Source organism: Amphibalanus amphitrite, unplaced genomic scaffold (genome assembly GCF_019059575.1).
Source record: "Amphibalanus amphitrite isolate SeventyFive unplaced genomic scaffold, NRLGWU_Aamphi_draft 000058F_arrow, whole genome shotgun sequence".
In the NCBI taxonomy this organism is placed as follows: Eukaryota; Metazoa; Arthropoda; class Thecostraca; order Balanomorpha; family Balanidae; genus Amphibalanus; species Amphibalanus amphitrite.
In genome coordinates, this window is record NW_024881554.1 from 391,768 (window position 1) to 416,404 (window position 24,637).

A 24,637-nucleotide genomic window follows, 5' to 3' on the forward strand; every position below is an offset into this window, starting at 1 on the left:
TGCTCCGCTGCAGGACGCTGTTGGTGCCATTTGGGCTGGACGCACCCAACTAACGATGTTTTTTGACGGCGTCAGCTCACAATTGCCTCGTTACTCGTCGTTTTTCTTTCCCTTGACCCGATCGTAAAATTGTGGATGATGCTGGGGTCGCCTGCCCGTCCTCGGGTGAATCTAGTCTCGGTTCTGCGAAGCCGTTGGCTGCCTAAAATACGGCCGGGATTTTCGGTCCCCGCCCTATGTGACCGATGGGGTTCGGGTCGGGATAGATTGGAGTTGCCGCTTCCGAACCTCGTCGGCTGGACCCCCGCACCGCGCCGGCCGGCCTTCCCAATTATCGAGTAACCCAGATGGCGATATAAGAAATCGCCGTCACGTCCGACGGGAGATGGCTCGTCGGCGGGTCAGTCGCCATTTGTCTGTGGTCCTATCAGCGGCCAACTTTGGATGAGGTTAAAATAGCGGGCGATGTATTGACTTGTCATCTTGCAGTTATTAATCTGGCCCATAGCTGTCGCACCAGTAATCTTTGAACTTCCACTACTGACGGTGGGTAGAACAGTGCATTCACCTCAGTTTTTCGTGATACAACGTCAGACGCAGTAGATGTGTTCAGATCCTGGCTGCTGTACCTTTGATTCTGACCGTACTCTCCGACACATGTCCTATTTTTGGGGCAATGCGGCCACTAACGACGCCATCACATTTTTAACGCCTTTTGAAGTCTTTTGCGTTTCAAAAGCGGGAAGCACCTACCAAATCATTATCAAATCAGCTTATGTCTACTGAAGATCTGTGATACGATCGCTTGATCAAGTAACCAAACCTGCCTGAATATCGACTAACCTGCACCCAAAGTCAACAATAGACATTGAAAGTGCGCTTTTATGCTTGAACCAAACATGCTGGATACGTTTGTTACTCTAACTGACAAGTAGTTAGATACTTTTATTATAATTTGATTATATTGCATTTTTTCGTTTCTTTCTTGTGATTGCAGAAATCCGATGACGGAACGGCGGAAGACGGAGATGACAAGCCAAAGAGGCAGAAGAAGGAGGGAGACGGTGAAGATAAGCCAAAGAAGAAGAGGGAGCCGAAAGGTACTGTCCTGCGCTTATGCGAAATACTTGTACGGCATTTTACCCGCATTGCACATTTGACTTCAATGAGATGTCACTTATTGTTTTAGATACAGATGTAAACATTTTCTAGGGGATTGCACCGTTACAACCGATACGGTATTGTTGAATATGGTGTTGTTTTTTCAGTCTCTGTACCCACCGACAATAACAACTTAGCGGGATTTTCTGTCTTCAGGCCGTCTCTACAAGAGTGATTAGTTACCCAGCTGGGACTTGTGCCAACGCAAATGTTTACATTGTTGCCGTTCTTCCCCGCTTAATCTCCCTGAGTAAACGTGCCGCGAACACGGCACGGTCGCACGTACACTGCGCGTCCTTACCTGCCGCTCTCGCCCGCCGCAGGCAAGGACGGCATGAAGCAGACCAAGCTGCAGTTCAAAAAGAAACCGGGCAAAGAGGCGTGGGAGACGGACTCTGAAGAGGAGGATTTCCGGGGCAGCGACTCCGAACCGGAGGTCTCCTCGCCCACCCGCGTTCGCGAGGGAGGCCGTCGTGCCGCCGGTGAGTTGGGAACGTCTAAAGGAAAAGTCGTAGAAAGGAGAGTTAGATGTCAGTGGCGCCGGCGCGGCGTGTGATAGAGGCTGTCAGCAGGGCTGACAATACGTGATTTGTGGGTTCTTTGGGCGGGTCCGGCGGTTGGTGGGAGACCCATATGAAATCGTTGATGGAGGTGACAGGGGATGATTTGTAGTTCCGATCAGGTTTGGTAGTTTGAGAAAGAATCGACGGAATTATAGATGGTCTGTGGAGCGAGGAGTGATGGTTGTGTGGGAGGGACAACAGAAGCCGAAGACGGTGTCAGCAGGGGCTCTACATGAGACGAACGCGCTTATTCATTCATTAACTCACGCCGTATGCATTACTGCTGACCACCAGCGGGCCGAGTGACCCCACCCCGCGTGCGTCACCGCTGTGCGTTGTAGCAGAGTTGGCCTGCCTCCGCCTCCTGCGTTATTGTCGTCCGACTATTGGCAGCGTTACCCTACCGCGGCCTGCGTCACTGCCGTCCAGTTAGTGGTTTGTTTTGGTCCGACCGGTAAGACGAGCCGCCCCCTTTTGGTCCTCGCTGCCGCCGACTTTATTAGCGAAGCGCAACATTATGCCTCCAATGACGTCACCGAACTGGTAAGTAAAGGCAGTGTTGGCCGCTGGCTCGACGCTCTCAGGTGCGTCTCCTGCCGGTCTCGGTATGGATAAGAAAGGCGACCAACGCAACCGTTTTCTGCGACAGTTGAGGGAGCGGTGATCGGTTTCAGGAAGGTGACGCACCCTGGGATAGCTGAGACGGCCGCTTTCGGCTCGGCATTTGTCCGTGTGGGGTTCTGTTCGTCAGGCTGTCAGTTAATTAGCTAATTTGAGCGGAAACTTCTGGTCATGTTCAACAGGACTTGCTTCATGTTGAGCGGAAACTTCTGGCCATGTCCAACAGGGCTTGCTCACAAAGGCTGTACTAAGACGCAGCTGCCGGCACGAGCGGACTGTAACGGAACTTTTCTGTCAATATCATCAGCAATTATGCTACTCTGGAGTATGTAGGATCACGGCTAAACTCAGTCTCCATCTGTAAGTTCTCCCATCTCGTCATTCACGCCACCGGCACTGCCAGCGGAACTCCTTCCCCCCCCCCCTCCCCAGCGTACTGTTTAGCGCGCTGCGTTCATTGCGTTTTTGCCTAGCGGGCTAAGCTGGCACTATCTGTTTGGTTTGGTTTATGCGGTGCGGGTGCGCGCTTCCGCCGTATACTGAGGTCTTGACGGCGGCCCCGAGGCAAATATTAGTGTTGTGCCGCGCACACACACACACAGACCCCCGGCCCCACACACCGCACACACGCCGCAATAAGCTTCTGCGTACGGGGGCAGCGGAGAGCTGTATTATTGACTCTGATTTTGAGTGACCGGCGGGCACCTCATATGACGCCTGGACGCGGTCCCTGTTCGGTCTCACCCTGGCCAGATACCTGGCCTACATTATGTCGGATAATGCTAGCGACCGCACTGTGACCGATTTATTGTCCCAGATGACCTTCAAGTCTGTCGGCTGGTCAACCAATACAAGCATCAGTACAATTATCAGTTCAGACATTTCTGCTTGATTGATGCTTGGAACACATACTTGAGCCTTGTCAAGTCCTTAGTCAGCAATCAGTTCCAAAAGCAACGATTTCATGTACTTTTTACGAATTTGATATTTCACATGCGCTTCTGCATTTAGTTACAATCTTAACCTGAAAGACAGATTCCTTATATCTGCGTTTAATGTTTGGCAATACGATCGATGATTGTGCCGCTCTCGAATTATGTACATGGGATCACGGCTATTTTTAAGGTGTAACTAACGGCAATGCTGTAAATAGCCACCACCGTCGTCCATATTGGCACTTCCGCTGTCCTGTTGCGTCATCTCACACGCCCGTTTCCTCCACAGCGGCGAAGGTCAAGTACAACTTCAACAGTGACGAGGAGGATGCCTCCAGCGGCGATGAGGAGCTGTTCGACAACGACGCCGTCAAGGAGCCCGATCATGTGGTGGAGGTGGACTCTGACCTGGACACCTCGGCCGTCCAGCCGGCGCCGAAACCGGCCAGGTCAGTCGTTCGGGCCTGCCGCAGGGGAGGGGGCGGGGGGGGGGGGGCAGACAGGCGTTGTAGTCCCCAGCCATCGCCCGCCGCGGGAGGGGGAGCGGGCAGGGAAGGAACAGACAAGTCGGAGATGTCAGTCTCAAGCTCGCGTCCTCCACGGAGAAGTGGAGCGGGCATGGAGGGACACGGGCATGTCAGTCCTCAGACCGCGCCAGCCGGGGGGAGGGGAATGCGGTGGTAGCGATACTGGCGGGGAGGAGGGTTGCATGTATAGCATAGAGATGTCTGATTTTATCACAAGATGTTTTTCATGCATAGGTGATTTTAACCATCAGCTTTCGTGCAAGATGTGGATGATTCAATTAGAATTACTGTTTTCCATGAAGGCCGTGATTCAATTTGAGGGATCGTTATGGCACCATTTATCATCAGCCTGGTCTTGAGCATCTCATGCATTTAGATGTTGTCGGAACCCACCGCTCGCGTTGGTCGACGGCTGATTTTCGTTTCCCTCTAGAAATTATGCCGACTGCCGAAAGTTTTGCATCGTCCATTCCATTGCATAACTGCGTCGCAGTCGCTCAGTTCATTTGCTGCGTCTTCATTGTCCGGACGGGGGCATTGTCCCGCAATCCCGTATGTATTCAGCGTGTCCTTTAAAAAATTGATCTTGCTCTCGGTGAAATGTAATCTGAGGAGCGGCGTGCAGTCCATTGTCGATGTACGGTTCTCCAGGGTATTAGTCGTTGGTCGCTCGGCGGGCGGGAGGGCAACCAGTTCCGCCCCTGTATAGCGTGACCCCTTGCTCCGCCCAGTTACGCACGAGCGTACTCCACGCCGCGTAGTAGCGTGGGGAGGGGAGGATTAGAAATTAGAATGGTGGCATGTGTAGAGGCTAGAACCGGTTTCCACCGCCATGCCACCGCCCAGCGACATGGAGCGGGGTCAGTGACCAGGGCGCAGGGAGAGGTCAGAGGTCAGCTATAACGTAGGGCTTTGTGTCTCCCTCCCCTCCGCGTGTAACGATCGCACGACAGCGGCCGGCGGCCGATCAGGCTTTACATGTCAAGGTCACCCGCAGTCAACGGGCTCAGAGGGTTGGTCGAGTGCGCGTCCGTGGCTGACGACAGTCTCGACCATACCATGTGCTATGGTGCCGATGACTAGCGTGCGTAATAAGTTTTTGTTCAGTGCATATGGCTGCTGGGGTGTGTCAACTTGATATGATGCTTTGTAACGTGTATGATACGCTTAAAACCTCGCTGGCAGTGGCCGAGAGGGGGGAGGCGGGTGCGGGGTGGCGGGTGCCGCCTCCACATGTTTATTTTTATTGATAGCTGCGAGAGCTGAAATTTGGCAAGCCTGACCTTTGATTCAACTGAATTTTTATGACAGCAGCTGTATTTTCATCCTCGCCCATATTGGTGTTTTGCCAGCGTCTATCGTAAAGGGGGGAGGAGGGTCCGTTGGACCCCTTTGCCGTTCAACCCCTGATCGAGCTAGAGCTTCGCGGAAAAAGAGCGTGTTGCCCGTGACGAGAGGAGGCCGATGATACCCAATTTTAAGGTCTTAGGTCATTGGTTGACAGGTCAAAAGTCTAAGTTGACAAAGTTGTCAAAGTTGACAGGTCAAACTCAAAAGTCGGGGAATCGGGACCTGTTAGAGCTTCGTAAAGTGAAGCTGTTATAGGGTTTTGCGGGGTGCTGATCACGAATTTCAAGTTAGTTTTGATCACAGATGATGTTTTCGTGCATTTAGGCCAGGTCAGGTCAGGTGAGGTCACATGTTACGAGGGAACCAAAACTACTTCTTAAATGTTCAAACGGTTTCTAAATGCGAAATCAACTCCAAAATCTACCCAAGAAACATGTAGAACTCGAAAGAGTGAACAAAGGTCATCAAAGGTCAGTGACCTGACTGACCTTCACGTGACCTTGATACCCACTAGAATCCATGGGATCAACATCCTTTCACATGTTTGATCGCTTATAGCCACAAAAAGACAATAAAACGCGCTCTACTCGAAATACGCCAAAACGCGATTCCGGCCAAACATGGTCTCGGAAAACAGGTCACAAGTCAAAGGTCTTTTGAGCCAGGGTCATACAAATTATAGGGTAGGCGTAATATTGATTAAGTCGAGGGTACTGAAAGTTTCGTCGCAATCAGCCGCTTTTTACGCGAGTTATTTGCGAAAAACTGAGGTAGGAGGTCTGTTCGACACCCTCCTACAAGTGCGAAGGTTTAAGGTCAGGCCGTTGACCAATGACGTCAAAAGTGAACCTCTGTAAGGTCCCAAAATGTCGCGACGTCGCAGCACCCTTCGTGCCAGGGGACTTTTCAACGGGGAATGAAGCTTAGGATGTATGATCTAGTACTATCTCCCAGAGGCCTCACAACTTGTATGTAGCTATCTCGTATTTTTCTTAAGAGTCACCTGAAGTCAGGTCGGTCACGCAACCTCACGATCATTAATCAATTGGGAAATATGAAAGCTGTTATTTTGTCGCCGCGAGCCATCTAAAGCTGTCTCAAGCGCATTAATTCGCGATTTTACACAATCTTTGGAAGCCCCAGCATTCACTTTTCCATTCTCAAAGTTAGGCGACTTCATTTATGACGTCACTAAGGTCACAGGAGTTTTCACCAAAAAGTCCCGATCAAATTGAGCTAGCGAGTCGTGAAGCCATCAGTGGACTTGCGAGGACCTACCGAATCGAAGAAGCGATATGACCTCCTTGAGCCAGCCTCGTGGCCTGAGTGGCTCTGCCCTGACATGACCTGAGGTGAACACCTTAAATTGACCTCAACAAAAACAAAACGTATAGTACTGTTCGACGCGCTCGAGCATGCAAAACTCGATGGTGCCATTGTTTTGGCTCTGTAACCACTTATGGTAAAGTTGTTTACCAAAAACCGATCCCGCGACTTGGCCAGCACTTATACTGACCTCAGAGTTTATCGGTTGACCTGAGACATTCAACTCGGGTACCAGTTGCTGCATCTCATACGACGCACGCGCTCAGTTTTATCTGCAAGGCGCTAGCTCAATTAGGGGCAAAAAGACGGAGAGGGGTCGTAATCGCCCCCCCCCCCCCTCGGCCGGGGTATATGCAGAAAACCCAAAATCCCGTTGAGGGTTAAGCACTGAAGTGATATATTATGATGCAAGAAGGAATAGGTCAAAACAAATATGCACACGAGGGGATGTGAATAAAACTGTGTTTGAGGTATGCCTTTTTTATTATACATTCGATTTGCTTTAGTTATTGGTAAGAACAGATACCTACAACCAAGAAGAGCGCCCCTGAAGAAAAGGTGGCGCACCGGACGGGTGCGATTTTAAGGTCTAAGGTCAGTCGGGGACCTCTAAGTTCGGATCAAGCGCTGCATGTTAGGGGTAAAAAAATGGGGGCAAAAAAGCATCCCGATTTTGGCAGCATCGTCATGCTTTGTCACGGCACTCATCCACTCCTTCGGCCGAAATATTATTTCCTTTTTGTATGAGTTCTGGCATAATCCCGCACATTATGCTGCATGTTGTTTGCCATGAAAAACAATGCATGTTCAGCTACGTTCTACGCAGTACGCACTAACCTAACCACCATCCCATCATCCATCACTAGCCACCATCCCGTTCTGTGCTCCCTTCCACCCCACACGAATCAGCCGAGATACTAGTCCGTCGGGCTAGCGCTATCCTATGCTCCCTTCCTGACTGCACAGGGCTAAAACCCAGAGCTGAGACTTCCCGAGCGCGACCTCTGACCCCACGCGGTCTGAAGGGTCGGCCGATGCCTAAGGGCGCGCCGCGCGCCGGCCACCCGGATAGCCTCTGCCGAGTCTCCCTTTCATACACCGTTTACTACGCACTCGATTCATTCATGATTCTGTGTTTCCGCGTTCCTCTCGTTAGATGGCTCTACTGATGTCATAGGCGATCCCAGGAAGATTGCGGCCAGAATACCCCAAACGGCAGAAAATGAGGTTTTTGGTGAATATCTCGGAAAGTATTTGGCATACAACGATGCAATTTCACAGTCTCGTGGTAAATGTGCATACACATAATTTGGGTTGATAGTTATGCATTTGAACATCATATAGGACCAGATATGTCCGAAAAAGCAAAACCAACAAGACTTTTACTGGAGAACCGTACCTGTCGCGCAGTGAACAAGGTTCGCTGTCACATGAACATGACTCGGACCGGGGCGCGGCACTGTAACATGCATATCTGATCAACGTCCGCCGACTGGAGCTGCTATCGAATATCCAGCGCACTTCGCTGACGTAATAGGCAGGCGTCTTTGATTGAATTCTGACTCAGGCCAGAATCCTATTCCAGGTATGGATATTTTCCGGCAATGCCTTGGCGACGCGCAGATGTTGGGTCCAATGCGCTTCAGGGAGCTCTTGAAAATAATTTTAGCATGACTGACAAACCGTATATTTCGCCGTCTTCCGGTTATTTCGAGCATTGCCTTACTAGACGTATCGGGTGTTATGTCGCTCTCAATATGAGTCGGGAACATAACCCTGTTCAGTGTTCACCGTTCAGTAACCCACCGGCCGCCACCTGGCGTCTCCATGTCACTCCTGTCGACTTCGAGAAGGTTCGAGAGTGCTAAATGGTGCTCGTGTCCGTCCGGTGCCGCCCAGAACCAATCAGTGCGCGCGTCTCTGTGACCTCTAATTGCGGTCCGGCGATGGGTGTGCGTCTCTGCTGACGTCATACTGGCTCGTTTGAAGCTCCCCCACCCCAGTGTCTGTCCAGGCGCCGCCCGCTCTCGTAGATTCGCCAGGGCGGCAGGAGGCGTTCTAAATGTAATCCAGGATCTTCAGACAGGTTTTATTTGGAGAACACTAGACATTCGAGCAAAGTTCAAAGGAGCTTCTTTGCTGTATGGTTTAATGAGCCACTTAGTTATTTATATAACATGATACTTGAGACGATGCGCATCTTCTTTATTCATTTTGCGCTTCTTAATGAGTTGGCCAAGTTGGCCTTTAAACGATAAGAAGCGAGTCGCCCCCGGGTGTTGCCATGCAATTTGTCGGTGAGTGGCATTTTGTTGCCAAGTCACCGTAGGGTCAAACTTTGAAGACAAAACAGTTATATAATGCACTTGTCTTTGTTCCACTCTGATGATCCACCCGGGTACATGACATTGACGACACGCAATGCCTGGCAATTGTCTGCTATATCTGTTCAGCCATGACGACGAGGTGGTGGAATATGGTCATCAGTGTCCGTTGCTGACCATTACTGTCGTGTCTACACGGTTGAAATGGGCGCAGTAATTCGGGAAACCACCGTAATGCGTCCTCAACATCCCTGCATAACGCCATTTTGTTCCAGCCTGACCATAGGTAAATCAGCATTCTGACCGAAATGGGGCGCCATATTGGCCCAAAACGGCCATCACCGGTCACCGGTGCCGCGCTGTGGTCAGCAGTGTTCCCTGATGACGCCCCGCGATGACGCCCTTACGACCGCCTAGGGTCGTCATTGGCGGTTTGGGACGTCGCTTGTCCGCCCCTGTCTTTACACCTACATACTGAACAGGCAAATTGCCCCAGTTGATTAGGCATGGGCTAGAATTGATTCTATTCGGGCTAATGACTGCACGTTTTTAGTGTCATTTAGTGTGGAGGATTTGCATAGGAACACCAAGACTGGTCAGTCACTAGCCTTGTTCTTAGTTTTCTGAGTAATAGAAAGGCAGTGTATTTCATCCAGTCCTTGATGTTTAGTATGGCTTGACACTAGCTACCTGCTACATGACCCGTACGTGTTGCACGCTTCCTGGTCCCTTAGTATTCCCACAAGGTCGTATAGTGCCGTTGCCCTCACGTAAACGTCGCCCCACCCATCTCAAGTTTAGATTAGAGGGCCTTATTCCAGGAATGAGGCTTCTAATGTCACTGAGCCAACCGTACGTGTGTGCAATGTGCATTGGGATGTTGAACTCGAAAAATGTGGCGGCTTGTGTTTTATTAGACGTCGTGTATGTCACGATGGCGAACGGGCGTTCATTGAGTTACTGATTTCATTGGGTTGGCCACCCATTAGTTGTCGGTTGGAAGCTGGACACGCTGTTACTCGATTACGTGAATGGGAGAGGCGTGTCGGGAATAGTTTGTACTCGTAGTCGGGTGGTATTTCAACTCCTCAAAGTTGTGCGATATTTGTGCTGAAGGCACGCTTTATCTCCTTGAAGAAATGCTTGCTTAGGATCGTAGGTGATGTCAAGGTAACCAGCATATCGCGATAAACACGATCCGTCGTCACGGGACACTATAGTCGACGTAAAGCATAGCTGAGCAACGCTTTACCGATACATGATAGCCGTTAGTGAGATAATTACAAATTTCTCGCGTTCCTAAATTCATCATATGGCTTTTTGTTCGTAAGGAGTGAGGCTCCGCGGCGGCGGCGACTCGTCGCTTTTAGAATGGTGCCAACGCCACTTATGCTCCTCCCGTAGACATCACTGACCCTCAGTTCTCACAGACTCTTGTGGCCTTGCCTCGATCACCAGGACTGTTGTGTGTTATATCTGGCGTTGTGTATCCAGTTACACTAGGTCCAGCTCACACGCGTCCTTTCTTGTTAAACCGGATATGGTTAGCTCCAGGGATGCAGAGCCGTGGAAATTTCAGACGGCTCCGGCTCCGGAGAAAAAAAAAATCGGTTCCGGCTCTGGGTGAAATGTCATCGTGGCTCCGGCTCCGGAGAAAAAAAATCGGCTCCGGCTCCGGGTGAAAAGTCATGGTGGCTCCGGCTCCGGCTCCGAGTAAAATGGTCCGGCTCCAGCTCCGGCTCCGGCTCCGCACCCCTGGTAGCTCAGTATAGAGCTATCAGTTAACCCCGCTGCCGCCGAGTCGACTGTTGCACTGCCTCCGGCCGCGAACAGTGATCGCCCGAGCGAATGTAAGCGGCTTGACGCCGGGAGCACTCGCCGAGATTGCCGGAGACGAGACGTCACAGAAGACCCGTGAGCCGTGTGCTGTGGGTGGGTAGGAAAGACGACGCTTTACTGAGCAACGCTCACGAGTTTTCTGAGCCTGTCGGCTGAGATCGCTGAAAGATCGAACATGCGATTAGCTTTGGGCGTTGAAGTTGATTGAACTGTAGTCGGGACTCTGTTGACTCTCATTGGTCCTTGCTTTACAATTTTTAAAATTATTTGTTGTGAAAATAGCGCTGTCAAGAGCAAGCTGTATAGCGTCATTACGTCTTGTGGTTGCCCAGCACACAACGCATACATTGCTTTGAAATCATCAGAATCATGAATTTTCAAATGTAGCCATCCGTAAATATTGTAAGGACATGAACGATTCGTGTCGAATTCGCCGCTGTGGTTATTGCCAAGAATGACAGCAGTTAGTCTCCCATGGCAATTCTATGACGAGCCGTTGGGTCCCAGCTAAATGGCAATATGCATTTATAGCCGGCTGGTTTGAATAATCATCGCCATGCGGCCGGTGCCATGGCGTCATTGCCAGTCATCAAACCGGCTCAGGGGCTCGTATCTTAGGCGGCCGTCCGAACTGGGGCGGTATTATTGGGCGACCTAAAGTCGGTCCCAGCCCCCAGCCGCGCGCCCCCCGTCCCCGCACGGCCGGGCTTCAGCCCAAGTTAGACCGACTCGGCCCCTGTCCTAGACGGGTGGTAATTGCTCTGTGCCTGTGAGCGGCGGCGGCTCTGTGCCGTGAACAGCGCGAACCGACCCGATAAAAGGGCCCGATGACGGTACAAAGAGGCCCTCCGATCCCGGCGGCGCCTCGAACCTGGCTGACCGAACCCAAACTCGGACAGATTCGCAGAACGGTAACTCGACAGAGGCTTTCTTCCAATCGGGAGTGTCGACGGCACGCACTCGAAACTTGGCGATCGTCCTATTTTCTGAGCGGGAGAGAATGAAGTGGCGACGTGTCTCGGGGGTGATCGGGCGAAATGAGTGCCACCGACGCCGATAGCTCATCAGGGATGTGGAGCTGGTGTCTGCGAGAGGGTGGTGGGCTCCGCCCCGCGGTGGGCGGTGCCAGCGGGTAGATGGACGACCCATTTAATTTCCCTTTTTAATTGTTCCCCCGAGAAACTGGATTTGGGGCGTCATTATGTTGGGGATAAATTTTGTTATTTCTATTGCCAGAGACATTTTCAATTGAATTCATTATTTCCAACAATCCAATTACGACAAAATGATGCTATCGAACATGAAATTTATCGATGAATTACGTATAGCGAATCCCCCACCTTAGGATTAGTTTTACTTTCCACGGATGCCACTCAATTGCGACCACTTGTGCACTGCTCATTCCTGTCTGGTAGATCTGGGACGAGCGTCCCGTCCCCTTGCCCGTTGCCGGAAGAATATGGGGCCAGTGCTTGTCGCCTGAACTGGGAGCTGGCCATAATTCCCTACTCGCTGCTGAAAGGACCTAGAGAACTGTGTTGGAAGAATTGTCCTGCGCCGGTAGCCGGAGGGGCCTTGTCCTATGCCAGACGAGCCGGGGAGGGACCCTGGGGCCTCCTGTTAGCTTCCGAAGGGACCTGGGACCGGAGGGACTGTGGGCCAGTCACCCAAGATTCCGCCACCGTCCTCCTTCCAGCCGTCAGAAGGAGCCTCGGTCGGCCATTACCGCTCGGCGGCCGCCGTCAATCGCTATCGGTCCGGCCGGCCAGTCGTAATGTGCGCACCGAACGGCCGCTGGAACGGCCTAATGTGCGCCCGCTATCGGGCCGTCTCGGCCGGGACCGGGCCGTTCCGTGCCGCCGGGCCCCGTCTCGGCCGGCGCGGCGGAAGGAGACGGACGGACGGACACCGGGAGCAGAAGTCTGCGGACCGATGGACCAAAGAGCAAACCGATGGGCGGATGGACGGACGGACGCGGTTGGCGGCAGTGAATGATGAAGTGGTTACTTATTATGTTTGTGGTGCGGAGTATGCTGCAGACCGGTCCGTATTTCATGCCAGGTGTTTCCCTATATCCTATTGGGTTCCTTCTCTGCTGACATTACAGTGGTTTTTACCGTGTGACGGAGATTATTTAAAGCACAGTTCGCCAGGGTCAACACTGTTAAAAATGTTAAGTCGATAATATCCGAGAGCTGGCGTGAAAATTTGTCCGTGGCTCCCAGAAACTTTTTTTTGCATTATAGCTCTCGCCTTACGCTTGTGAGCTCATAAAGTCGCGTGTGGTTTCTTTTGCCTAGACTTGGTGTGTACTTCGCTCGTTTAGACTTATGCACACAGTCGTATGGTTAATAATTTGTTTGAGTTCTTGTTTGTTGAGTGCTGAGAGTTGAGTGATCTTTTGCGTATACTTCTTTAAAAGGCATCGTCCGTAATTTCGAGTTCCGGGTAGTAATTTAATCAAATGTTATTTGGAAGGATGCTACTAACGCGCTAAATTTTTGCATCGTCAACTTTAGAAAGTCAACTACCTGAAATCCAATAAACTTGCTTGAGTTTGACTTTGAGGCTCTGAAGTAGATTGTAACAATCGAATAATTCACATTTTTATCGGGTGTGAGCGATAATGCCGTCGGATTTCCAAAGGACTCGTATTTCGGACTTTGTGTTTATTCGCCCGATAAGCACTAAATACAAGAAACGCTAACATTGTTCCAATAGAGGCAAGAAGGCGTAAACTGCCTTTCCACCAGAGTGGAACCCGCCGAGCTGTCTTGTTTACGGGCGGCTGTTGGGCAGTGGTGCCAGCGGGCCGTTCTCGCACCAGTGGTGCTGACTGCTGACCGCCGCTGGTGGCCACTGGTGCTGACGGGCGCTGCTCCAAATCGCGCCTTATCGGCAACGCTCGCAAGTCGGCCGTCGTTTCTCTGATAATGCGATCATTTCACTCCACTGCCGGAAAGTCTCCACAGGCCGGGAGCGCGGCCCGCTGAGATATTTGGGGCGTGAAATCACGACAGGGAATGTTTGCGAACGTCAATTTGGCTAGTGTTGTCGCTTGTCAAACGTCCAATGCGGTCCGTCAATAAAGAGGCGTTTATAGATGTGCTGTGGATTCGCTTTGTAAGAGTGAAATGGTACGACAAATGTGAAGAATATCCAATGTCGGATGATCCAGACGATTGAAGGCTATTGGTTATGTTTGATCGAGTAGGGCACTTTGTCCCAGTTCTGCTCCGTTGACTGCCGGGTATCTGTCTGATACTAGTCCACAGGCAAACTTGATCAGTTTCGCAGCAAGTTGTCACGTACTTTGTAAAGTAACCCATTCCTCGTCGCGGTACAATCTTTTGTTTGGATATCCGATAGTGTGTTCTGGCACGTCTCGAGGCTGTTCAGTTTGGTTTTTAAAGTCGCTTAAGCATCCAATCTAAGCAATGTTCATTACGCTATGTTTCGTGTCTTGTGAATAACAGCAATAGTATCGTGGGATAGTCTCCTATCTTTCCAAGGAGCCGCTGAAAGTCGAGAAAACGCAGGTTTTTCTGTTGGACCATTTTTTCTAATGTTTCTGCTGTCGAGGGGAACTCGATGGGGCTGCTTCAGTCCTGGAGTCGGCAACAGTCGGGGATTGTGCACGAGCCTCGCGTGGTTTCCAGCCAAACGAGCTCCCAAGTGGACTCATTATGTTCGTCCACTGTCCGTCTGGTATCTTCCTAACGGATGTCGCAGAATAATGGGAAGACAGCGATAAGAATATACCAACAACTTATAGTTGGTATATGTTTCCTGGTCAGGGTAGTGTTTTTCAACTCCGATTGTAGTTGCGTTCGTTGAAATTGCGTTTGCTTCAGCCGAACCTACAATAAGGCTAAACCTGACTTCGCTCGAACTTAGCGGCCTTCTTAATCGTTCCGGTAAATCAAAGGTCAAGTGTGTGCGCCGTGCAGCTTCTCACTCATATTTGCCGACCCGCCGTCTTCTGTTCACGGTCGCCCCTGAGCGCCCGTCGACCCGGCCACCGTGGCTTCTGATCCAGAGAACAGCCCCCGGGCCTAGCACAAAGTTGATTGCCTTTGTCTGATGAGTTGGTGATTTGTTTGATAGGCTTAAAATGTCGCCCATTGATTTTATGTAATCGTTGTCTGCGCCTGATTGCTGGTCGTGCTACCGACGGGTAACTTTGTGCTTTGTTAACTTGGGCCGCTCCGGATCAGCCGGAAAGCCTGATTTCGGGCTAACTGCATCAGCCATTGGAAATTGAGATGCTAAGTGGCGGACGTGAGCCTGTGGCGGGGACTGACGGGCGGATGAGGCACAGCTGTTGCGTTGTGTCTTATTAGCTACAAGTTTAGGCGGTACTTCTTTGTTATGCAACATTCGATCGCAGGAAGCTGGTACCGAAGATGAGTCAGAAGGCCAATATCCAGTCGGGCAAGACTAGCGGGTAAATCGTGTTCATCACATACCGTGCTAATCGCATGCTTATACGTTGTAAGACTTATTACTAACATCAATGAATTGTCATGTGTTGCAGCGGTAGGCTGACTTGCCGACTCAGGTAGTGACATTTGGTATAATTACTAAGCAGGTTTAGTGATGTTTGTCGTTCGTTATTTCTTATACAGAAAAAATGTTAATCCGGCTAATGCCAAAAAAAAATGTTCTACCCCAGTGTTGTAAAAACACGTTGCTATAAAACCCAGAGATAGTCCAGAATTGGAGGATCAAAAGCATGCGATAGCATGCTTTTGCATCCGGAAATTCCCATTGGTGGGTCGCTGAAGAAAAGTTCGGCCAAGCCTGTTTGTCAGTATGTGAGTGAGTATGTGAGTATGTGAGTGAGTTTGTCCAAGCCTTTTTGGACCTGGAGTCAAAATGGGTGGACCGATCGGGACGAAAGTGGGACCGTTCGACTCGTCTCCGGCGAGGTAAACTTTTGGTACTGGCCTCGGTTCGCTCAGTGCTTCGTGGCACATGCTATTCCGCTTCAAAGTTTCGGTGACACGAAATTTTTTGTCAAGGCTACAGGTCAACCCGAGGTCACGGACAAAGCCACACTGGCGGGACACATCGGTAACACCTTGAACCAGTTTCCAGGGGGGTCACCGTCTGCGAGGGGTGCAGGCTGCACGTGCTGGGGGCGGAAAACCGTTTTGACGTGAGGTCCTCTGGCTCAAAGAAATTTTGAGCTATCAACCTCAAAATCGGTTCAATGGTAGTCTCAGGCAAGGCCTCCAAAATAGTGCACATTTGGTTGAGCTAAACTCTGTGGTGCACGAGCTAGGTACGTGCAAGCCGATTGCACCCCTTCGTGCGTTGCCACGCCTGCAGGGTAAACGGCCGCTCTAACTGGTTCAAAACTTGCAGGTCATAAGAAGAATACATTGAGTCGTAACATTCCGGCGAGATAATATCCCAGGGGTGCAAGCTGCGCGTGCGGGGGGCGGATAACGGTTTTGACTAGGGATCCTCTGATCCCGGGAAACGTCGATCTAGCGACACAAAAGTCGGTACACTGATAGAACTAGACACACGCTACATGATGTTATGAAAATGACTGCACTGGGGTGCCTGGGACATGAACTATGCACGTGCAGTTAATTCATACCATACTGTAGGAAGATATCCGCACCAATCTCACGTGCTTCGAAGCATTTTTGGGATGTTTCGTTTGGTTTCAGTCAGTTCAGTCCAAGCTCAGTCTGGGTTTCGGTGGTTTGGCCCGGTGTGTGCCCTCAGTACCGTTCCTCCAATTCTGGCCCAAGGCAACGCAAGAGCGCTGCCGGCATCTAGTTATATAAGGCGCTCTTTTTCATGTTTCGCCCTTCCTGCAACTAATATTTGATCGTTTTTATGGCGAATGTCAATGCGGAACTGGCTCGATGGGATGCGTGAAAAAAATAGGGGGTTGTAAGTAAAGCTGCACTCGGTTATTCGCTGGCAAATGCAAAGATGACAGCGGTGCCTTGGTGTTTCTGCTGTATGCTTCAGGATGGCCACATTCCCGCCAGGCAATCATATCCTACATTTCTCGTGGGTGTAAAAAGCGGCGAACATCTATTGGCAGAACTTTCACTTCGCCCCCGCCGTCCGGCACCAACATTCACCAGGAACGGAGCATTCCCGGCTGTTTTTTCTCGCTGCTCTCGACGGGCGGCTGCAATATGTGTCGCGTCTCCTGCGGCGCGGCCGGGCCGCCCCCATTGCCGGCCGGTCGCTCCGTCGTCTGTGACGCAGCGCGAGGTGCGGGCTGTCACTGGCAGCGGCGCACCCGTATTCCCGGGGGCGGCGCGGCTGCTGCCGTATCGCCGGCGACGAGTGGGGGGGGGGGACGTCTTTGTGAATGGCGGCGTTGACTGGTCCGGGCCGACTCGGGTCGGGCTGGGGTACCGAGCTGGCCGACGGAGGCCTCTGAGATTCACGACATGGCCTTCCAATCGACCGACGATTAACGGGATGCAGTGGTGTCACACGGAAAGTGGTAGCAATTTGTCACGGCGCTGTTGGTATTTCTGGGGGAGTAGGTCACCTTACTGAAAATAGCAAATAGCACTTACCAGCAAATACTAGACAAGGCCGGATTTCGTACCAAGACGTTGGTTTATTGCAACGCAGCACAACGGGTTCTGCGTGCACAAACTAATGCGCTCCACCTTTTCATTTATTCGTCTTGTGTCTGCATTTGATTACCCTGTTTTAGTGTTCATCATTTTCAGTGAGATTAAGCTCTGACATCTCTTTTGTTTCTGACAGGGAAAACAAGGCGAAGGCGACTTTGGTTATCAGTGACACTGACTCGGAATTCGAGGGAGCGCAAAAGAAGAAGAAGCCTGCCGCCAAGAAGAACGACGGTAAGTGATTCCTTGCTCCAACCTGCACCTCACCCACCCAGTGACCTCATCCAGATGACCTCTGTGTGCCCCAGTGCGCCATTGACCTAACCAGCAAGCTTGCCTCCGTCTCCAGCCTTTTCAATGAGCCCGACAAACGGACAAGTTCAGCCTAGTGAATACCGCTCCGCTCCGTAATTCGCTTACGTTCGTCCCTCGGCGCATGGTTTCCATTATGCAGCCGTTCGGTTGATGGTAATTCGATGGCCCGGGCCCGTTGGCAGTACTGCCAGGGGCTTGTGAACCGGAAGGTGACCCGATGGCGCCATTAGTGCTGTGAGGAGACGGCTGCGCCCGTCCGGCCGACCGTTTGTCCCCTGGTTTGGTGGATGTCTGCTCGATGGCCGGAGTTTAGTAGCGTGCACTGCTGGTGGTCGGTAGGCCCCGGGGAACCAGCGTTCAGGTCTAACGTTCAGTCTGCCATCCCTGAGAGACCTCAAAGGGTACACAGCACTTACAACAATGTAATGGCTGTCGCAGCTCGCTTATATTGAAATAAGATTTCTTATTTCCGCTATAAATACCTACTCCGGATTTATACCTTATGTCTGAAATGAAGCCTGTCTCTTCATCTTTATCTTACTAAATTATTAACTAGGAACTACCTCACGGTCTGACTGATCGTATTATTTGATTCCATGTACTGATGCCAGCTAAAGTTTTCTGATGTGAATGACCTCACCTCGAGGGCTAGTAATCCTCTCCCTTTCCCCTCCCTCGGTGATACTGTGGCCACGTGATGACTTGTGAGTGGGAGGGTCCTCTGACCTCCCGGGTCCGTACCCCGGCGGATACTGTAGCCGTTCCTTGCCTCCCCCCGCGCGCCGTCCCCCCGGGGTCTCGTGATGGCTAGCGGTGGCTGTTGGAAGGTCGTTATGCTCACGGCCGCCCTAAGATATTGCCCTACTGTGCTCTGACGGCTCGGACGCGGCCGACTCATGCATTATGTCCGCTCTAATGATGCAGGTCGCAGAGTGGTGGACAATTCAAAATTGTTATCTTGTGCGCTGCCTTTTGAGCGGGTTTGTGTACAGTCCGGCTCCGTGAAAACACTGAGACAGACGGAAGCAGACAGGGTCGATGGGGTTGGGTTGCGTCGCCCGCGGCTCCGGCTCGGTTTTCCGCCGCTAATTGGCCCTTGTTCCGTGTTCTGAATATATGGCTGACATGGAGAAGCCTCGTTATCAGGCACAGTTATAGGAGAGGGCACGTCTATAATAAACATTAAACATCATTTTGTTTTTGCATACCATGTCATGTCAGGATTATAATTAAATGAAAATATATAACCTTGGTTATGTGTTTGACGTCCGGGCACTTACCGGACTGTTGCTTCTTGAAATCAATTTCATCGGCGTTTGAAAGTGCTGGTTACGGAGTCTACCACTCATAAATTGGTCATACTTGGGTTAAAATCAGTCGATGCTCTTTCAAGGCATGCTATTTTCAATAAACGCAGGCTGTTTGATATGTGTGGTCAAAGCGACTCTCCTGGTCAGGTGCTAGAATGGTGTTATCTTACCGGACCTGTGGAGTCCCGGTCCCGCCCTGATTGGCTGTCCAGCTGCCGTGCGAACTGCGCAAAAACGGTGGAGCTGGTGCAGTAACACTAGACCCTCTAGCTGCTGGGAGCTGGTGTAGTAACACCAGACCCTCTAGCTGCTGCGTGCACTAACCTTCCGGCCTACAGCTGCCGTGCGGTAACATTCGGCGCTCTAGTTGCCTGCCGCGAGTAGCGCCGTTTTGTCCACCAGCGGCGGTGCGGTGCGCAGAAACAATCTGCCCGCCGGCATCAGGAGCGTCGCCGCTCCGCCGACAGTCCATCAGTTAGTGCGCGTGCCATAAGCGCGCCGGTGACGCGGCCAGCATTTATCAGTGTCGGCAACACGTGACCGCCATCAGCGCTAGGTACCGCCCAGTGATAACCCAGGCGCGCCCGAATGCGGCCAATTTGTTACCGCGGCCGCCGCCTGGCGTGGTCCGTGCGGCAGGGTTCCAACGTTCGGGCAGTAGAGTGGGTTGTAGTTATGCTTTCATATATAGTGGTATTTTTCAGTCGGCCTATTGTCACTGGACCAATATGTAACTCAATGTTGCGTCACATTGCATTTTCGCTCCATTTCTCGTATCTGGTTGGGCAGCTTCTCCGGCGATATTTCACCACTGGGTCATTTACGTTGGATACTTTTGCATGTCGTCTGTATCGGTCTCATGTTTAGCCCCGCTCTGAGCGCCTCATTGGCCGCAGTTTCCTGGGCCGAATTTCGGTGGCCGTGGCTGTCTTTGACGAAGGAAAAGTCTGCCTTACTCTGCCTCGCACGCGCTCGCCCAACATACCTTCTCGGTGACGTCAATATAGACGTCTCGCAATCTGCCAAGCCTGGAGTGGCATCCTACACCCAGCATCTGAGCGACCTGTCACTGAAACAGCTGATCTCCGAGCCGACCCGCCCTGGGCCGACTCCATCGCTGATCGATCACCTCGTCACCAACCGACCAGACATGACGACTGGTGTCCGTGTGACACCCTGCAACATCAACGACCATGACCTGATCACGGCGCTCGTCGCCGATGTCAAGACACAACACGTGCCCGAAACCATCACCGTGCGGTCCACACGGCGTGTGAACACCGACGCTCTCTGTCTCGACCTTCTACAAGCCGACTGGTCCCAGCTGTACGGGGCTGACTCCACCACCAACATGTGGAACAGCTTCCTCGCCACGTGGAACCCCATCATCGACCGTCACATGCCGATGCGGACCATCCGAGTGAGGAACAGGCTGGGTCCATGGCTCGATGACGACACTGTGCGCGAAGCTATGGCTGCTCGAGACCAGGCTCGCGCCGACAGGGACCACACACCCTGTGACGTCACCGAGAGGGAGTTTCGGGAGAGCCGCAACGCAGTGAAGATGGCCATCAACCGAGCCAGCGCCGCCTTCTACGCCTCCTCATTCAGACACTCCCGCCCAAGGACCTGGAAGAGCGTCAGACAGTTCCTGATCTCGTCCCAGAAGACGCAGCACAGGGCTGTCGGCGATGCACCGGCGGACCCCGACTGGCCAGACCGTCTGAATCGGTTCTTTACTTCGGTCGGCTCCGATGTGGCTGGCGCGCTGGCGGAGTCCGATTCTGGTGCCCCCTTGCCGCCACGACCGCCGCGCGTGTGCGCCGGAGCGTTCTCGCCGGGTCCTGCCACACTGCCGGAGCTCAGTGCGGCGCTCCAGCGCATGAGCTCATCGAGGGCCTGCGGCTCAGATGGGATAACCGTACACATGCTGCGCTGTACCTTCCCAGTAGTTGGTCCGCACCTATTAAAGATTGTGAACCATTGTATCACTCGCTGCGACTTACCTGATCAGTGGAAGTCAGCCACTGTCACAGCACTGCATAAGAAAGGTGACACGTCGGACCCAAACAACTATCGGCCGATATCTGTGATCTCTGTCGTGGCCAAGTTATGTGAGCGGGTAGTCTGTACGCAGCTGGTGGCATACTTGACATCTCATCATGTACTCTGTCCTCAACAGTACGGTTTCCGGCAAGGACAGTCTACTGAGGCGGCGCTGCTCGACGCTGTCACTTTCGCGACTGACAACATCGATCGAGGCATGATGACGTCACTTGTGACAGCTGACACGTCTAAGGCATTCGATAGTGTCGAGCATGGCCGCCTCTTAGACAAGATGGAGTGGTACGGTGTGCGGCGCGAGTGGTTCGCAGCCTGGCTGCGGGGGCGTACGCAGACTGTGCGGGGCGGGTCGTGCTCGCTGGATGTTACGCATGGAGTGGTCCAGGGATCCATTTTGGGCCCCGTGCTGTTCATCCTCTTCACGAACGACCTGCCACAACACATACCCCATGGTAGGATCGTGATGTATGCTGACGACACCCAATTCCTTGACGCTGACATCCCATCTAACCTTGAAGCACTTAAAACGCGCATTGAAAGCTCTCTCGCTATTTCACTCAAATGGTTCACACAAAATCGGCTTAAAATCAACCCGACTAAGACAGAGATGACCATTTTAAGATCTTCCCGTCAGACAGTCCGTTCGGACTTTGCCGTTCACTTCGGCGGCGATGAAATTCTTCCCAAAGATAGTGTCAAAGTCCTGGGTGTCGTCATTGACCAACACTTGTCTTGGAGCTGTCACATTAGCTCAGTCGTCCAACGGTGCTACTGCGTGCTAGTGAGTCTTGCGCGTAATAGGCACAAACTACCAAAATGTGTCAGGCAACTTCTGATAGAGTGTCTCGTTTTCCCCCACATTCGTTATTGTTTAACAGTGTGGGGAGGGTGTAATGCAACCCAAAGGCAGCGCTTGCGAAAGGCCATCAACTTCGGTGTCCGCATTGTGACCGGCCTCGGCAGACGTGAACACGTCACGCCATCGCTGCGCGATCTAGGGTGGCTGAGTATCGAGGAGATGATAGCTGAACGTGATATTGCCACCATGCGCCGTCTCATCACCTGCCCCGACGCTCCTGAGATGCTGCGCCGCCGAGTGTTGGCGCGGTCCGATGTGTCCTCTCGCCGCACACGCGCCAGTGAGAGCGGGCAGGCTGAACTACCCCGAGTACGGACTGAGTTTGCCAAGCGCAGTTTCCTCTACCGTGCGGTGAAGGCTCTGAATGCTACGATGTAGCTGGAGCTCACCTAGATTGGGTGCGATTTTATAGCAACGGCCGTTTTTTACTGTCTCATTTATCGCCTTTTATCACACGAAGTGTATTATATTGATGTGTTTTAACCATCACTTTTGTACTGACGTAGACGCTATATAATCCATGTCATGGAAGGTCTTAATACATTATCTATCTATCTATCTATCTAGGCTCCGGCGTGGGCTGTCCCGCTGCGCGAGGGACGACTGAGGTCGCCGGCGCGTTGAACCCCGCCCCATACCATCGTGACCTCAAAGTCAGCGGGGGCCGCAGATTGCCATGATTAGTCATGGACCGGCTGAATTTGGAACTAGCTCTGGACTGAAGGCAGCGGAACCGAGTGTGCTGACCACGCCGACCGGATGGGATGACCAGCGTGGCCCGCTCGGCTGATGAGCGGCCCGGGCCGAATTGGGCCGACCCGGCCCGGCGTGGGTGGTACCCCTCAGAGGGCTGGGGGGGGGGCAGACCCGCCGATATTGGGAACGGCGCTCGTCATCAGGAGATGTCGGCCCGGCTTTACGAGCCGGAAAGGATGCTTTACGGTGAATGGAAATGGCCATGAATTTGTCGGAGGAATTCGAATAGTGAGGGATGGATTGTTGACGCTGCGTGGAGACTGGGAAAGATATATTTGAGAAAATTGATGAAAATTCAGCGGGCGGCAGCCGAGTTTCGTAATTAGCTTGTCAGCTGCCGCCCGAGTCGGGCCCGGAAGTCGTCAGTTAAGTTGGCCTGGATGTCGGATCTATTTCTTGTAACTTTAAGTGATCCTTAGGCGGACTAATTTTGTGCGCTGGAAATAGTCCCTCCTCGAAATTACCATCAGCCGTTTAGGGTCGTGAGCGGTGTTTCCGTCTGCATTTCAGTCTCAAGGCGCCACTTAATTTTGTTACATTCCTTAATTTTATGAATTTCGTCAACCATAACCTCTCTGGTGCTATGCTGGCTTTGTTCCCTGCACGGCCAAAATCAAGCGATCAGGGCGGTCCTTTGATAGCTAAACTAATGATTTTCTGTGTAGTTCTTAGCGACATTGTGCGGAATGGCCACTCGAGTATCGCACTGTGACGGTCACCCAATTACCTAGCCGCGTAGGCTCTAAAATGGTTTTTCTCCTTGCCAAGAATGCTTGCTTTTGTTTGCCGTTCTGACTGGTTTTGACGTTCTTTTTATATGATCCTCGATACCTTTGGTCCCCAGCAAATCCCGATTATGTAACTAAAGTATCTTTGCGAAATAACGTGAGCAGCCGGAGTGCTCTCGCATAATGACCGTGTAGTCGGCGCGCCCCTAAGCTCCAATGAACCAAAGTTCCGTTCCCCGAAATCATACTAATTAGCTTTATAGGTGGATATCGCTGTTATGTTGACAATGCCATTTCATTCTTGATTATATAACTTCTGAGAATTTCCTTTTTTGGCATATGTGCCAGTTTTTGCGAAGATCTGTAATGATGTCCGTCTGTTATTGAGCGCCGTCCCTTTATGACTAGTTTGCGAAATGACAATAGATAGCAGCGGCACAAGGCAGGCAACTGTAGTCACGATTAGTGTCGTAAGTACAATCAATTTTGCATTGAACGCCGGTTGCGGGGCATCGCTCAGTCAGGCCGTTCGCTAGGTCTCCTGATGGAACAATCCCTGTCTGATCAATGACTTTTCCGACCGCTCAACCATGGAAGTCCTTGTTCGATCACTTCATATCATGAAGTCCTTGTTCGTGAATCTGACTGGTGTTCCTATGAGGTACTGTCTGATCAACTTTGTGGTTTGATTAGTCTCGGTACGGTACGTATACAAAAGTGTACGCCGTACGGTTATGAAATGTGCCAGATTCTCAGCATTGTAATTATATGTATCAGACATAGAGGGTCGAGTTTCTCACCAAAGGGACCGCTCTGATTAGTTTATTGACCTCCAGCACGACATGATCAGCCCCCAGATTGGCTCATTCACCGGTTCTGGGTAGTGCTGAGCTCCCTTCAGATACAAAGCCCGTGTCTTGTGCTTCCTAGATACGGAGCTGAGCCGTAGACACCAAGGAATCTTGTTATATGGAAAATATAAATTGTTACTTATCAGCTTCCGCAGCAACTTTTTGCGTAAGCTATTTTGTGTTGGTATCTTAATTTGATGATTGCATTTTTAAGAAGCTCAAAAATAAATTTTACTTTGTACGAGTATTTGGTTGAACAGTTATGCCACTTCCAATGCACAGTGGCCCTTTTTCAGAATTAGCACGCATAAATTCAAAATATTTTTTCTCTTCTTTTGAGTAAAAAGCAGTCTTATCGTGTGCAAAACATTCCAAACTATCCGATGGTGCCATTTTTACCTCCTAAAAAATAATTATCTTTGGTAAAACTGACCGCAAAATCGAAGTTTGTCGAGAGGCGCGCGGACACCACCGGCGGACCCTAAAAA

At 51.5% G+C, this 24,637-nt stretch overlaps 1 protein-coding gene across 2 annotated transcripts in view; it reads left to right on the forward strand.

The window, feature by feature from the left end:
• LOC122378342 (DNA topoisomerase 2-alpha-like) overlaps nt 1-24,637 on the forward strand; it is a 140,254-nt gene that overhangs the window by 89,098 nt on the left and 26,519 nt on the right. For both annotated transcript variants that reach the window (XM_043359300.1, XM_043359301.1), the window contains exons 23-26: nt 998-1,100; nt 1,485-1,643; nt 3,570-3,729; nt 17,403-17,500. In XM_043359300.1, coding sequence (XP_043215235.1) covers nt 998-1,100; nt 1,485-1,643; nt 3,570-3,729; nt 17,403-17,500 — 520 coding nt within the window. The remainder of the gene's footprint in view (nt 1-997; nt 1,101-1,484; nt 1,644-3,569; nt 3,730-17,402; nt 17,501-24,637) is intronic.